At 57.7% G+C, this 12,855-nt stretch overlaps 1 protein-coding gene across 2 annotated transcripts in view; it reads left to right on the top strand.

The window, feature by feature from the left end:
* The window catches only part of COL26A1 (collagen type XXVI alpha 1 chain), a 167,445-nt gene extending 155,639 nt beyond the window's left edge, over positions 1-11,806 (top strand). For both annotated transcript variants that reach the window (XM_036310093.1, XM_036310094.1), the window contains exons 8-13: positions 827-910; positions 2,703-2,755; positions 6,718-6,753; positions 7,980-8,027; positions 9,571-9,655; positions 10,340-11,806. In XM_036310093.1, coding sequence (XP_036165986.1) covers positions 827-910; positions 2,703-2,755; positions 6,718-6,753; positions 7,980-8,027; positions 9,571-9,655; positions 10,340-10,500 — 467 coding nt within the window. In that variant the 3' untranslated portion in view covers positions 10,501-11,806. The remainder of the gene's footprint in view (positions 1-826; positions 911-2,702; positions 2,756-6,717; positions 6,754-7,979; positions 8,028-9,570; positions 9,656-10,339) is intronic.
* Positions 11,807-12,855: the final 1,049 nt, after the last annotated feature.

The raw sequence follows: 12,855 nt of genomic DNA on the forward strand, positions 1-12,855 counted from the left end.
AGCCATCTGAGTGCTGCAGGCTGCCCTGGCCTGGGCATGATGCCCTGTGTCAGACCTGACGCTGCCCACCTACCACCTCCAGTGCCCAGAGCCCTCCTGAGACAGGACCCTCCTTCCCCAGCCCTGGGGTCCCTGAGGGAGGGCAGCCTTTGGGGTGTGAGCATTGGGAAGGGTGGGGATGCTCCAGTGGGGACAGCTGGTGGGTCTGAGCACCCACAGGTGCCCGCTTGCTGTGAGGCCTGTGGAAGGACAGTCCGGGCTCCCATGTATGGAGGGAGGGGCAGGGTAGCCCAGACAGTTCCTGGGCCTGGCTGCCCTGTCCTTGCTCTGGGGATGCGCAGGGTGAAGTCGCATGGGGCTCACCCTAGAGGAGACAGGCCATGGGAGACAGGCCACTAGACAGGCCCACCTTGCCCCAGAGCCCTGATGGAGGCAGCTCAGAGGGGTGAGCAGGGCGCTTCTTAGAGGAGCCCGGAGTGAGGGAGCCAGCTGGGCGCATCAGGGCAGGCATGTGGGATGGAACCTGGAAGACAGTGCCAGCCTGGGGCGTTGGGGAGGTGAGTGGGACTGGCCAGAGTTGAAGGGTCTGGATTGTTCAGGAAAGAGTTTGTCTTTATCAGAAGCTCACCGGACTTTCGCGGCCCTTTGACCTGGCCTCCATGTGCTCTTCTGAGCAGTGGGAGCAATTGCATCTGTTTGCCAGGGCTGATTTGAGGCCCCAGTGGGGTCCGGAGTATCCATCCCAGCCCTGGGGGACCTCAGGTCCAGCCTCCCAGCTCTGCCAACTCCACCCTGCCAGGTCACAGGCCGTCTGCTCTTCCCGCAGATGGAGACTCACAGCTGGCTTCTGCTGCCGTGGACACGGTGCTGGCCGGTGTCCCAGGACCCCGGGGTCCCCCCGGCCCTCCAGGTAAGTGCAGAAGGCAGCAGCACTGATGGCCTGGATTGGGTACCCCATCCTGGGCTTGGCCTGGGCCAAGGGGACTTGAAGGAGCCATTAGGGGGCCCATGGCCTTGGCAGGGTGCTGGAGACTGGGTCTGCCCCAACCTACTGTTCGGCAGCTCACTTGTGGGACTGAACAAAGGAACCCCGAGCTCCTGATGGCCACGTAAAGCAGTTCAGAGCTGCCCTCATGTGGATCTGGGTGGTGGATGCGGTGGATGCACTGGATGCACGGAGGCCCAGGCCCAGGGGGAGCATGGGGTCAGCACAGGGCGGCTCAGGTGGGACCGGTACTATGAGAGGCACGAGGACCCGGCCTTTAGGCAGAAACCAGTGGCCCTGCGGGCGGAGATGGCCCTGGGCTCAATGGGCTGAGCCTGGATCTGGCTTGACCCTCACCCTCCATGGACCCTCACTGGACAGGGGCGTTTGGGGCCAGGGCCACTGCAGCCCGGCCCGCCCAGCTGTGTGGATGTCCCCAGGCCCAGAACACCCACTCCCTGTCATTCATTTACTCTCTTACCCATGGAACAAACATTCACTGAGCAAATCCTACCTGCCGGGCAGTGTTCTAGGTCCCTCCTGTCATAAAACAAAGGTTCATAAAACAAAGGCCTGGTGGTATTTACACTCCCGTGGAGGAAGCAAACCTTGCTCATAAGTAAGTGAGTCCACAGATCTGAGAGTGACGACACGGAAAGCAGGGCCGAGGGAGGGCCCGGCCAGGGCAGGCGTTGTTTCAAAGGCGGCATTTGATAAACGCTCAGACCAGGTGAGGGAATGAGCTTGCGAGCACATGGGCCTCAGGTGATGTGCTTTGACTGCAGATGTGTGCCCCACCTGGGTGCACGGTCCTGCAGGCCTCCTCAAGCCTGGGGGCACATTGGAACAGCCCATCGGGGCTCCCTGCAGCCCGGAGGCACAGGCCTGTGCGGGGAGGGACAGAGGCCTCCTGGTCCAAGTGTGCTGGAAGTTCATCATGAACGCCGCTTCCTGTGCTGGGCACATGTGGCCCAGTCTGACCCTCTGGACTCTCTCTGCCCCAGAGGCAGGCAGACATGGGGACTGACAGCAGGCAGGGTGGTGGCCGGTGCATGCCAGAAGTTCTGGAAGAGAGGTGGGGGCGGGTGCTAGGGAGGCTTCCTGGGGGGGGGAGATGCTCAGCCTGAGAGTTGTAGGGAAGACCAGTAGGAAAGAACTTGCAGGGATGTGGAGGGAATGGAGAAGCTCCAGGGGAAGGAGCGGATTGGCAAAGGCACAGGAGCAGAGGGCCTTTCCGGGAGGGTATCTGGGGAATGTGGAGGGGCTGGGCTGAGAGGGACCTCACCGAACAGTTGCTTTCGGGGTGTCCCCATGGAGGGTGGATGGTCAAGAAGCAGTTGTAGTCACCCAGGCAAGAGGATGACCTTGGGGGGTCTGGTCCCAGGTCCCAAAGAGGGGCTGATGTGGGAGAGATTTGCCAGGGGCTGGCTGCAGTGTGGCCCCATGGATGAGGCCCTGGGAGGAGAAGCAGTTTGGGGTGTAGTCTGCATGGAGAGAGCGGGTGGAGGTGGGCTCTCTGCTCTGAGTATGGGCAGGAGAGGCCAGGGGAGTGGGTGTTCCCTGTCCCCCCGCCATTCAGTCACCAAATCTTTGTTTGCTGCCCATGAGGCAGGCCAGGGGAGGGGCTGGAGTGGGGGTGGGAATGTCCCTCTCTAGAGCTGATGGGGGCAAAAGGCTTCTCTGGCCCCAGGTAACTTGTCTATAACTCGGCCAACAGGTCCCCCAGGACCACATGGTCCCCCAGGACCCCCAGGTGCACCTGGATCCCAGGTAAGGCCTCTCCCATTTCTGGCATGTGAAGGGTCAGTGGCTTCCTAGGAAGGGAGGAGCCAGGCTTTTTGCTGCAGGAGTTGCTCTGGAAGGAACCAGTCCACCTGGCCAGTCCCCACCTGGGCCCCGGGGGCACGTAGGCACGAGATTCTGGTTTTAGCAGCAGCAGTGGTCTTCGCTGCTCATTTCTCCTCTGCCAGAGAGGTGTTAGCGTCATTCCCATTTTATTGATGAGCTAGCTGAGCTCAGGGAGGCCAGCATCACAGAATGTCCACCCCAGCCTGTCATCCTGTTCCCAAGAATCACCTGTGTGGGAGGGGGTACCCCAAAGGCTGACTGGGTGCTCCACCCCAGCTTATCCTGCCTCTCAGATGTGACCTCGGGCTAAAAGGCAGCCTCCCTGGGCTCTGGCTTCCTCAGCTGCTGAGCCAGGGAGGGGTTGTCACAGGGAGCAAAGAACTGAAGTACCAGGTGGAAGCACCTTGTAGTACAGGAGCCCAAGGGTCTGGGAGGAAAATCACTCGCTTTGTGCAGCCCCCATCCTGGGCCGAGCTCTGCTGGGGGCCGGGGGGGGGGGGTAGTACTGAGAGGAGGTGCTGAGAGGTGGCTCCCACACTGCGAGGATGTGGATCCTGGCCTTGGCCCTGTGGGCACTGGGTCCTGAGGAGTCCCATGTGTTCATTCATCCCTTTAGTTAAATGACAAATATTCCCCCATCTGATGACACAGCCAGGACCGGGGGCCACAATCCAGGCCCCTAAAGCTTACTTCCTGGACATCAAAGAACCAGTGTGCCCGACTCGGATCAGCTCCCTGTTGTCCCCACAGTGTGTTTTCCCACCAGGAGGACTCAGCGTGGAGGAGAAGGGCTGGCTGGTGCACAGACCCTGAGACATGCCATGTATAGCCTAGGGCAGTGGTCGGCAAACTCATTAGTCAACAGAGCCAAATATCAACAGTACAACGATTAAAATTTCTTTTGAGAGCAAAATTTTTTTAAACGTAAACTATATAGGTAGGTACATTGTTATTAACTTAATTAGGGTACTCCTAAGCTGGCCTTTGCTAAAAACATCCCTCTCTCTCTCTCTCTCTCTCTCTCTCTTTCTCCTGAAACCAAACCAGGGACCCTTCAGTCCACAGGCCAACGCTCTATCCACTGAGCCAAACCAATCTACGCTCTTCGCCTCTCTCTCTCTCTCTCTTTTTTTTTTTAAGGGCATAAGGCAGAGGGCTTTGAATCCGTACCAAAAGGAGGGATAAAGAACTCTACTTGGACGCAGAGCAGTCCAAGTAAGACCCCAGAGGCTTGAAATAGTGTACAAGTTGGGGAATTGTGATGTGTTCCAACCATAAAGTGAAAGAAAGGATGGAAGGAGATGAGGTTGGAGAAAGGGGTCCCAGGCTGTCCTCACATGGAAGTCATTACAAAGCCTCTCTTTCCCACACTCCCTCCTCACTCTCTTTCTCCCTTTCACCAGGTTCACATATTTGCTTTAAAATAACCCCTCAATTGAAAATTGAAAACAATTCAGGCCTTACCAGGATTTTCACCTTTATCCTGAGAACAATAGGAAGCCATTTGGCAGACTTAATTAAATGAGTGGTCAGAGCAGGCTTTCTTTTTCAGTTTATTCTCATTGCTGCATTGAGAATGGTCTGAGGAGGAATGGACAAGAAAGATTTGGACAGAGCAGTCAGGTGGTGATAGGTAAGAGAGATCATGGTGAACGGAAGTGGTGGTAGCAATAAGATAGAAGGAGTATGGGACAGGTGTGGAAAGTATTTCTAAGGTAGGATTGATAGTCTTGCTGATGGGCTGAATGATCTTTTACCCTCTCTGCATCCACCCCCTTGGGCATTTAACTTTGAAGTGTCCTCTGCCTCTGTCTCTGGACTTGACCATGTGCCTGGCTTTGGGCAATAGAATGAAGCAGAAGTGCAAGTATGGTGCTTCTAAGTCTACAACTCGAGAGGCCTTGCTCTTTCTTGTGTTTCTGTCATCTCCGTGAGGACATTCCTGAGGTAGCTACTGGCATGGAACAGATACGTGGCAGAGACTTGAAGTGCCCAGTCAGCCCAGTTGAGACTCGTCTAGATCAGTGGTCGGCAAACTCATTCGTCAACAGAGCCAAATATCAACAGTTCAACGATTGAAATTTCTTTTGAGAGCCAAATTTTTTAAACTTAAACTACATAGGTAGGTACATTGTTATTAACTTAATTAGGGTACTCCTAAGGCTTAGGAAGAGCCACACGCAAGGGGCCAAAGAGCCGCATGTGGCTCAAGAGCCGCAGTTTGCTGACCACGGGCCTAGGGCAGAGCAAGAGTGGATGCGGGACAGACCAGGCTGGCCAGCAGGGCCTGGGGTGGGATGAGGGCTGCAGAGGGGCTGGGACGCCCCCAGGCCCGATCTGTTCCTGCATCAGGAGGGGGGGCCCAGGTAAGCTGAGAGTTTAGGTCCCCCGGAGCGAGGCACCCCAGGGGTTCCCTCCTGGTCCCTCAGGCCCCAACCACAGGCCCTGGAGAGAGGGGTTGGGAGCAGGTGAGAGAATGTCAGTGACTGAGAAGACTGTGGGGGACAGAGAGGTCCGGGGAAGCACAGGAGGAGGCGGGGGAGAGAAGTCTGGCTGAGCTCCCCGAGCCTCGGAGCCCGGCGCAGGGGTGCCCCTCTGGCTGCCTCAGCCACAGCCACAGCCACAGCCTCAGCCTCAGCCACAGCCACGGCCACGGCCACAGCCTCAGCCACAGGTGCGGTCAGGGATGACAGCGCTCCCAACTCTCCCCCATCTGCTCATGCCAACTGCCTTCAGGGATCCCACCATTTAATCCCAGCGGCGGGGAAGTGGAGGCTCAGAGAGGCTCTGTCACTTGCGGGAGTCACACAGCAGGTGGCAGAGCTGGGGTCCCGGCTAGGCCAGGCTCCTTTCCGGCTCTCCGGCTGCCTCCAGCCCTTGCCAGGAATGCAGCGGACCTTTAGGGCAGCCTTATCCTGCCAGTTGGTCTGTGTTCACGGTTTTCCAGGCCCTTGTGAACAGGGCTGCCTCAGGTGGCTCTGCAGGCCATGTCCTTGCGGGGGCCCAGGTCTGCGAGATCCCGAGGAGGGTCAAGGGGACCGCGTCTGAGCTGCTTGTCCAACTCCCCTTGAGAGGGTGTGGCCGGACAGCTGCCTAAGGCAGTGGTTCTCAACCTTCCTAATGCCGCGACCCTTTAATACAGTTCCTCATGTTGTGGTGGCCCCCAATTTCATTGTTACAAATTGAACATAATTAAAGCATAGTGATGGATCACAAAAACAATATGTAATTATATATGTGTTTTCCAATGGTCTTAGGCAACCGCTGTGAAAGGGTCGTTCGACCCCCAAAGGGGTCGCGACCCACAGGTTGAGAATCGCTGGCCTAAGGGGTCTTCATGTCGCTGGCATCTGGACCCCTTACCTCCTTACTGAGGTCCTTCCCTAAGGCTGGAGCCCATGGCCAGGGCCTGGATGCCATAGGGCATAAGGCTTATTTCTGGCTCTCCAGGGCCCCAGTGGACAGCCCTTCCAGGACTCTCTGCCAGGTCCTGTCCAGGCCCCAACAGGGCCAAGGTTAGCCCGGGTACTGACAGTGTCGGAATGGCCACAGCCTCCTGTGCACCACAAGGGGCCAGACTGTGGCTTCACTGCGGGTGGTCGGTCTGAGAGTCTTTCTCCACGTGAGGGGTTGGGAGGGGTGTGCTTTGCCCCATTTTGCAGATGAGCAGACTGAGGGCTCTGCTGAGGTTCGTTTAGGAGCCAGAGAAGGATGGCTTCAGAACCTGGGAGGCCCCCAGGTGTGGCCTTTCCATTTCTTCCATGTCATTCATTGTCCTCCCATCTCATTTTCCAGTTCCAGAGCCCAGTGTAGGGGGTGGGAGGACTGGAGGGTTGGCCAGGGAAGGCGGCAAGGACTCATCTGCCTTATTTGATTTCCTGCAGGGTCTGGCTGGAGAGCGAGGCATGACGGGGCCATCTGTAAGTGTGGGCTGTTTAGATGGGCCACACCTGGAGCGGTGGGCCCTGGTGCCGGCCCAGGGTACCAGGGGCGGGGGTTCTGGGGGGACTCTCCCAGGTGGCCTTACCTGAGCTCCACCCCACAGCCTCCCCAAACATGACCTTATCCAGGGTAGGGCAGAGGACAGAAAGGGGCAACCTGAGTGCAGTCCCAGATGCCCACATTGAGAAGGGAGCCACCTCACTGGGAATGTGAGCAAGGACCAAAATAGCCTGTTAAAGGGGTTGATGAGAGTCCGGAGGTCTCCTCAGGGAGCCCAGGCCCCTGAGTTAATGTGCTGTAGGCCTAGAGCATCCCTTCCCGTCTCTGAATCCCAGAATTTAAGAGGCTTAGGAAGCGGGCTTCTAATTTTCATTCTTGGAAACAAGAATTTATGAGCTTCAACTCTTGCCCCTGGGGGGCGGGGCGGTGGGGGAGCTCCTTTGTGCCCAAGGCCTTATGGGGAGTGGGGTGAAGAGGGAGGAGGGCAGGCAGTGGGGCCCGGGAGGAAGGATGGATCTTTGCTGAGCGCCTACTATGTGCTGGCCACTGGAGGCGCTCTTCACCCATAGTGTAGTTAAGCTTCACAGCAGCCCAGCAATGCTGTGTTTTATTATCCCCATTTGCCAGAACTGGCAGCTCAGAGAGGTTAAGTAACTTTCCCAAGGTCACACAGGAAGGCAAGCATAGGTGTGTTAGCCTCCAAAGCCATGCCTCCTCCCAGGCTTCTGTCTGGTAATATATGACAACACTTTCACAGCACTTCTATGTGTTAGGCTCCAGTCTACACTCATTATCCATCTAATCCTTTTAATAGTCCTATGAGGTAGACACTATTATTACCCCATTGTACAGATGAGAATACGGAGGCACAGAGAGGTAAAGTACCTTGCCCAAGGTCACACAGAAGGAGTATCAGGTAGGTGTTATTATGAAACTGGCCCCATTTTAGAGACAGGAAAACAGAGTCCTAAGAGGCAGGAGACTTGATCCCTGGGAGAGCCAAGACATGAGCTCATGAGGTTCCAAACCTGACCCCCCCTCCCCCCCCGGCCCCAGAAGCAGAATTAAGCCCCTAAAGCCAAGTTCAGACACCTCCCAAGTGAGGCTGTGCCAGGTGACCAGGGCCTTGGCCCTTCGCTGCTCTGCTTGCCCCAGGCCCCCTCCCCAACCCGCACCACCGTTGACTGCATGACTTTCTTCCTAGGGCGAGCCTGGCCGGAAGGGGGAAGAAGAGGAGAAAGCTGCCGCAGAGGTAACTGTGCTATTGGCCCTGGCGAGGTGGGCATTGGAGGCAGGCAGCTGTGGGACCTTCCAGAGGGGCTTGTGGGACTGGAGAAGGGGGAAGGTGCTGGAACCAGAGCAGCCGTGGTGGGCTCAGGAGGCAGTGAGAGGAGGATGTGCATGCTGGGGCATGAGCAGATTCACAGGTCACTTGGGATGCCAGACTGAGAGGATGTGCCACGCCAGCACAGCCATGGGGAGCGGGGTGGGGGTGGGGGGCGGAGGGTGAAGGATTAGAAATGACAGACAAGAGAAGAAAGCTGGGTCTGGGTGGGATGCTGCTCTCTGATGGAGAGACAGTGCCACAGCCTGCAAGCCGAGTCTTTATTTCATAGCCAGATTCCACGAGGCAAAGTAAGGACGTGGTCAAGATGTTTACAACGTTCGAATCTACTCAATTACATGCACCTGATCAAGCTTTGTTTACTTGCTGCACCTCCCGCAGCCCATATCACTCAGCCACGTGGGACCACAGGTTCGGACCATAAGGTCAAGCTTACAACGATAGCCTTGGGCTATAATTGTGCTGGGACTTGCACATGGCTTTGCCACGAGAGGATCGTGCCCTCTCATTAGTCCCAGGCTTGAACCTGTGCAAACGCTGTAGCCGCTCTCCACAGTGGGCACCTATGACTCGCCCTCCCCATTTCATAAGAGTACAACCTGTGGCGGGGACATGGGACTTACCTAGGTCCCTGCCGGGGGTGAGGTGGGGGGAAGGGTGTACTCCTCACCGGCGACACCCCCATCCCAGATACTGTCCAGATACAGCTTCTGGTGGGCTTTGGGTCGCTGGTGGGAAGACCTCTCTCCTGGAACCTAGTAGGCTGCTTTTTGGTTTCCTTTTGTTGTGTTTTAAGCTAAATTCATCTGAATGTCATGACAGCTGTCATGCTATACCAGCTAAAGGTGTCCGTTTTGCTGCTGACTCCAGGCGGGCACTTGTCTCTTCATCATCGCTTTTCAAAGTGGCCTTGACATCAGTAAATCAGCTCATTCACATGTCTTGGAACATGAGGTCCTTGGCCCACGTGTAGGCCAGGCCTCAGAGATGCAGGCTCGCCATCATCCTGCCCTCCTGCCGGGACCCCAGAGCAGTGGCTTTTCTTCCCCTTTGCTTTTGGGGGTGGGCTCTCAGGTGGGCAGTGCCAGGACGGAAATCAGCCAAGCTCCCCCACCTGTGGGCCTGTTCTAGGGGCTCTGTGGGCGTTTTCTGGAAAGAAGGGCACACAGGGGAAGCTGGCAGGCAGCTTGGAGCAGGAAAAGCCCAGACTTGAGGGAACACACCTGGGCATGAAAGCCGCCAGGCCACTTCCAGGCTGTGCGTCCAGGGGACTCTGGTTACCCTCTCTGTGCGTTGGTTCCTTGTCTGTGAACAAGAATTCAAACGCTATCCCCGGCACAGCGTGGATGGTGGCTGTTGTATTGATGGTGACAGGCAGGAATGGGAAGGACTGGGACAACATGTACACTGACGGGAAATGGCCCTGACCCTGGCTGCTTCCTCCCTGCAGGGTGAGGGGGTGCAGCAGCTGCGAGAGGCCTTGAAGATCCTGGCAGAGAGGGTCCTCATCCTCGAGCACATGATAGGGATCCATGGTGAGTGGTGACCAGGGCCCAGGAACGGGTGGGCCCACAGCTGGCCACGGAGCTGGGACTCTCCCTCTGCTCCGACCTCCCACTCCTTGCTGCCCTCGTGACAGCTGCCACTGTCTCTGGTCTCCCTGCTTCCATGTTCCCTTCACTTGGCTGCCAGGTAATTTCCCCCAAACCCCATCCTGACCCTGCCGACCCTCCCCACTCAAGGACCCTGGGCGACTCCCTGCTGCCCATGCCTGACATCTAGATTCATCAAGTCCTAAGTCCCTCCCCAGCATGGCCTGGTGCCCAGTGACACAGAGCCACCATCCAGTCATCCCAGGCCCCCTCCCACCTCCACGCCTTTGCTCAAGCTGGTCCCTCCACCTCCTCAACACCAACTCCCACTTCAGGGCCTGCTCCAAGTTCACTTCTGGGAAGCCGACCTCATCTCTCCTCACAGGGCTCTGTGGAGCCTTGGTTCCCTCTTGGGCTGGCGTTTCCATGTCTCGCCCTGGGGACAGGGTGGTGACTGGAGACTCTTCAGGGTCTGGAGCCCAGCCCTGGTCAGCATTTGTTGAAGAATGAATGAATGAGTGAGTGAATGAGTGAATGCAGGGGTAGAAAGCCCTATCCTCGCTGGGCAGTGTGAAGCGAAGGCGCCTTTGGGTGCTCCCAAGGCCCACCCTCCTGCTCTCCTTCCAGATCCCCTGGCCTCCCCTGAGGGGGGCTCTGGCCAGGATGCCGCCCTGAGAGCCAACCTCAAAATGAAGCGTGGTGGCGCCCCCGCTGATGGCTCCCTCGCTGCCCTGCTTGGCCCCAGCCCCGTGCAGAAGAGCACAAGCCGGGCCAGCAGCGGGAAGTAGGGCCTAACTCTCCAGGACAAGCCCGGCCCCACCAGAGACCCAGCCCTCAAGCCTGCGCCGCCACTGGATCCTGAAGGCACCCCTAATGGGGCTGGGCCTCAGACATGGACAATCACGAGGGACACTGGGGACAGCTGGGACCTCCAGGGATAGGATCCAGAGGGCCCAGCACCCTTGGCAGAGCCCTGCTCTGGTTCCTGCCCTCCCCCACCTCCCACCCTCTGCAGGAGACAGAGCCTGGGTTTGAGAATAATCATAATACTTAGCATTTACTGAGTTCCCATGACGTTTGGGCCGTCCAAGGAGCTCTCCCTACATTGTCTCATTTAACTCTTAGGAGGTAGGCTTATTACCCCCACTTTACAGGGGGACAGAGGCTTGGAGAGGATAAATAACTGCAAAGCCACCAGACCATGGAGGACTGTTGCAGGATTAGAACCCAGGTCTTTCAGTTCCTCTTCCCTCTTCACAGAAAACTCAGACAGGGTGAGCACAGGTCTGTGGGGAGCTGGATAGACAGTGGGAAGAACAGGGCCCTGGATCTCATTCTCCAACTCCAATCCCCTGGCTGGGGGCCAGGGAGACCCCAAATAAATCTACGAGTGTCACAGAGACATGGGGATTGAGAAAGGAGCATTGAGGTGCAAGGGTCCTCAAGCCTAATTGGCATCACCCACTGCTGCCTCCCAATCTCTCTGAGCCCACCCACCCCCACCCACTAAGGCCTCGCACCCCTGAGCGGAGGAAGGAGGATTTAATGGGAACATGCACCCTCCAGGGGCATCACTGGCAACCCTGCCCTCTCCCAGTCTCTCAGGGGACCTATCGGGGTGGCCACTTCCGCATCACATGACAAGTCTAATGCCCTCCTGACGAAGTAGAGAAAGGGGGGCTGTCAGAGTCCCAGGCCTGCAGGGGAGATGTGCTGACCCTCAGGGCCGTGGGCCCAGGCACTCCACACACACCCTCCTCCCTGCTGCTCCAAACAGAGCAGCTCAGACCACAGCCCTCAAAGCCATTCAAGGCCTCGCAGGCCTGGGTCCCCTGTGAGTGGGCCTCCTCGGTGCTCCTCTCGGTGCTCCTCCCTCGCTGGGCTGGGTCCCACTCTCATTCGAGGGCCGCCGACTCAGACCCACTGGTGCTGGCACCACCCCGAGCGCGTTTCCCCTGGTGGCAGGAGCGACCATGCCCAGCGCTCCAGCTCCCCTGGGAGGCTGCGGCCCGCTCCCCACCTGGTAACCTCTTCCCCCTTGAGGCTCTGACTGCCCCTCTGAGGCAGAGCTGTCCCTGGAGCCAACGTGCAGCCTCCCGCAGGCCTGTCTTTGTGGAGGGGGCGGGGGGAGGGGGGTCAGAGGTGGGCGGGAAGTCTGTGACGCTCTGACAATAAAGGTGCTCTTCCCACTGGAGGTCTCATGTTGTGTGGCTGTGGCTACAGGGGGGCCTGGCCCGCCTGGCCACGGTGACCCCCAGGTGCTGCAGAAAGCCATCCTAGAAGGCCCGCATCTAGTGACTGTGTGACTGGGTGTGAGGACAGAGGATCCTGGCCAGTGTGACGTATGGCAGGCTATGGGGCACGGCTACAGTGTTTGGACAGGTTCAAGCCTTGGACTGAGGAGAGGGCACAGTCCTCTCACGGCCACGTGCAAGTCCCAGCTTGGAGGGCAGAGCCTTCCCAGCACAATTATAGCCAACAGCTGTAGCTGTAAGCTCGAACCTGTGGTCCAAACACGTGGCCCCACGTGCCTGAGTGATAGAGCTCAGGTGCATGTAGTTGAGTAGGATTGAAACCCACGAGAACGTTGTAAACATCTTGACCACGCCCTTACTTTGCCTTGTGGCATCTGCTATAAAATAAAGACACGGCTTGTGGCGCGGGCGCTGTCCATCAGAAGAGCAGCTGTCCATCAGAAGAGACCCAGCTTTCATTCTCTTGTCTGTCTTTTCTAAGCCTTTCATTGCCCCCACTCAGGGTCACTGAACCGGGCTGAGCTGGCATGAGTATGCCATGGCCGTGCCAGCTCCCCACAACAGGCAGTGGTCATTGGGTCACATCAATACAGCAGAGGAGGCAGCTGATCTTCAGGGAGCATGATGAGGGAGTGTGGAGGAAAAGGGGTCTTCAGGGACCGGCAGGAGTCAGCTAAACAGGAGAGAGCTCTGCAGCAGGGCAGACAGCTGGGGACAGGCTTGGAGGAGGGAGAAGGGTGGCTCGTTGGTGACTCACTGGGCAAGGTGTACACAGAGCTGCATGCAGGGGTGCAGGAGGAAAGGATGGGTCGGGTAGTGCTTCTCCCAGGCGGCTGGGCCCCTTTCTCTGTAGGTCACAATCTCAGCTCACTGGACAGCCCCCCCACC

Source organism: Myotis myotis, unplaced genomic scaffold (assembly GCF_014108235.1).
Source record: "Myotis myotis isolate mMyoMyo1 unplaced genomic scaffold, mMyoMyo1.p scaffold_m19_p_5, whole genome shotgun sequence".
NCBI lineage: Eukaryota > Metazoa > Chordata > Mammalia > Chiroptera > Vespertilionidae > Myotis > Myotis myotis.